The sequence below is a fragment of the Babylonia areolata genome, chromosome 27 (assembly GCF_041734735.1).
Source record: "Babylonia areolata isolate BAREFJ2019XMU chromosome 27, ASM4173473v1, whole genome shotgun sequence".
Taxonomy (NCBI): Eukaryota; Metazoa; Mollusca; class Gastropoda; order Neogastropoda; family Buccinidae; genus Babylonia; species Babylonia areolata.
This window is the reverse complement of record NC_134902.1, coordinates 13,120,116-13,122,615: the sequence shown is the minus strand read 5'-3', so window position 1 is coordinate 13,122,615 and position 2,500 is coordinate 13,120,116. Positions and strand designations below refer to the sequence as shown.

The window sequence follows — 2,500 nt, the reverse complement described above, 5'->3', positions numbered from 1 at the left end:
GGAAGAAGAGAAACAGGAAGAAGAACCAGAACAAGAATAGGAAGAAGAACAAGAGGAAGAAGAAAAAGAAGAAGAGGAACAAGAACAGGAAGATGTTCGATCATTTGAGTCTTTCTCCCTTCCCCCCCCCCCCCCACTCTCTCCCACACACCCCCATACCTCCTCATCCCTTCTGACTGTCCCTCCCTTCATCATTTCTGTCGCTGCACTGATACACAACATGTAGACAAACTATGTTGTCATGTCCCGTTATGAGACGTGCGTGGACAACCTAGTGTTCGCTACTGTTTGGTTTACTTATATCTTTATATAAAAAAAAATGAAGTCGTTCCATAAAGCACGGGTCATTTTTTTTTTCTTTGTTTTTTTCTTCTTCTTCTTCTTCTTTTATTTCTTCTTCTTTTTCTTTTGTCGTTGTTTTTTTGTTGTTGTTGTTGTTTGTCTTTCTTCTTCTTTTTCTCTCTCTCTCTTTTGTTGTTGTTGTTGTTGCTGCTGCTGTTTGTATTTTTTTCTTCTACTTCTTCTTTTTTTCTTTTTCTTTTTTCTTTGTTCATTTTTTCTTTTTCTTTTTCTTTTTTTTTTGTTTGTTTGTCTTTCTTCTTCTTCTTCTTCGTCTTCTTCTTCTTCTCTTTTCTTCTCCACCTACGTTCATCGTCTTCTACCCCTACGTGACTCTTCGTCATATGACCTGTGAGTTTTTGGCTTCGTTTTGCTTTGCTTACTTAATTGAAACTGGACAACACCCACCCACATAAGATGGTTCATGCTAAACTTGCGTTTCGTTCTTGACTGATTGATACGGATACTTATATAGCGCCTGTCCTCGGTCGGAGACCAAGCTCTAAACGCTTTACATACACGGGGTCATTTGCACAACAGGCTGCCTACCTGGGTAGAGCCGACTGACCGCTGCCACTGGGCGCTCATCATTCGTTTCCTGTGTCATTCGATCTGATTTCAGGCACGTACACATACATACTCAAACATGTAACATTTAACACTTTACGTGTATGACCGTTTTGTTGATTTACCCCCACCATGTAGGCAGCCATACTCCGTTTTCGGGGATGTGTGTGCTGGGTATGTTCTTGTTTTCACATAACCCACCGAACGCTGACATGGATCACCGGATCTTTAACGTGTGTATTTGATCTTCTGCGTGCGTATACACACGAAGGGGGTTCAGGCACTAGCAGGTCTGCACATAATTATCTTGACCTGGGAGATCGGAAAAAAATCTACACCCTTTACCCACCACCAGGCGCCACCGAGATTCGAACCCAGGACCCTCAGATTGAAAGTCCAACTCTTTAACCATTCGGCTATTGCGCCCGTTCTTCCATCCAGTTCTCTTCTCACAGGACGCACTAATGCACACATGCACACACGTACACACGTATGCACGTATGCACGGGCGAGCTAGCACACACGGACACACACACACACACACACACACACACACACACACACACTAAACCATAGTACAACACAACAGAATACAGCACAACATGCGCGCGAGCACGCACACACAGACACACAGAGAGAAACACACACACACACACACACACACACACACACACACACACACACACACACACACACACACACACACACACACACACACACACACACACACACACACACACACACACACACACACACACACAACAAACATTCCAGCCACCAACCGTCATCCCTCTGACAGACGTAAGGACGCCTGACGTCACAGGACAGCGCAGACAACGTCAGATCGGGGCTGGACACGTAGCAAGATGGCGGAGAAGCCCCGGCGGCGCCCCCTCCTCCTGTGCTGACCACGGGAAAGGTTTCCATGCTGTTGTAGTCAGTGCACTTCTGCCATCTCAGCTGGCCCGTGGAGTTCATGTACAGCCCAGCCCAGAACCCCTGGGTCCTGTGTGAGTGGGTGGGTGGGGGGAGGGGGGGGGGGTCGGGGGGGGGGTGGAGGATTTCAGTTTCAGTTTCAGTTGGCGTTTCAGGAGGCGTCACATCGTTCAGACAACTCCATAATTATTAGCTACACAACACCTGCTAGGAGGCAGATGCCTGACCAGCAGCATAACCCAATGCCCCCTTTATGAGGAAGGTGGCCAGAATGTGTGTGTGTGTGTGTGTGTGTGTGTGTGTGTGTGTGTGTGTGTGTGTGTGTGTGTGTGTGTTTGTGTTTGTGAGAGTGCAGTGCTCTGGTTCGCGTGTGTAAGTGTGTAGGCTTATCGGAATGTCCGAACAGAACTCTATGTTAGAAATATTTTAATGCTCATGCAATTCTGTTTTTGGTGCAGTTGATATTTAATGTCAGCGTGCGTGCATGTGTGTGTGTGTGTGTGTGTGTGTGTGTGTGTGTGTGTGTGTGTGTGTGTGTGTATGTTTGTGCGCGCGCGTGTGAAAAATAAAGGAAATAATTACACACAAAGGAAAAACGAAACAAAAAAAAGGGAGGAAACTCCAGCCTCACAAGCTCTCCAGAGCGTGGTTCCACACT

At 46.5% G+C, this 2,500-nt stretch overlaps 1 protein-coding gene across 1 annotated transcript in view; it reads right to left on the bottom strand.

Moving 5' to 3' along the window:
* Positions 1–2,500, bottom strand: part of LOC143301387 (uncharacterized) — a 35,404-nt gene that overhangs the window by 14,163 nt on the left and 18,741 nt on the right. Inside the window, exons 2-3 of the mRNA XM_076615632.1 lie at positions 2,474–2,500; positions 1,689–1,912 (exon numbers count right to left, since the gene is read on the bottom strand). The exon at positions 2,474–2,500 is cut by the window's right edge and continues 175 nt beyond it. Of these exons, the coding sequence (XP_076471747.1) occupies positions 1,689–1,912; positions 2,474–2,500 (251 nt within the window). The remainder of the gene's footprint in view (positions 1–1,688; positions 1,913–2,473) is intronic.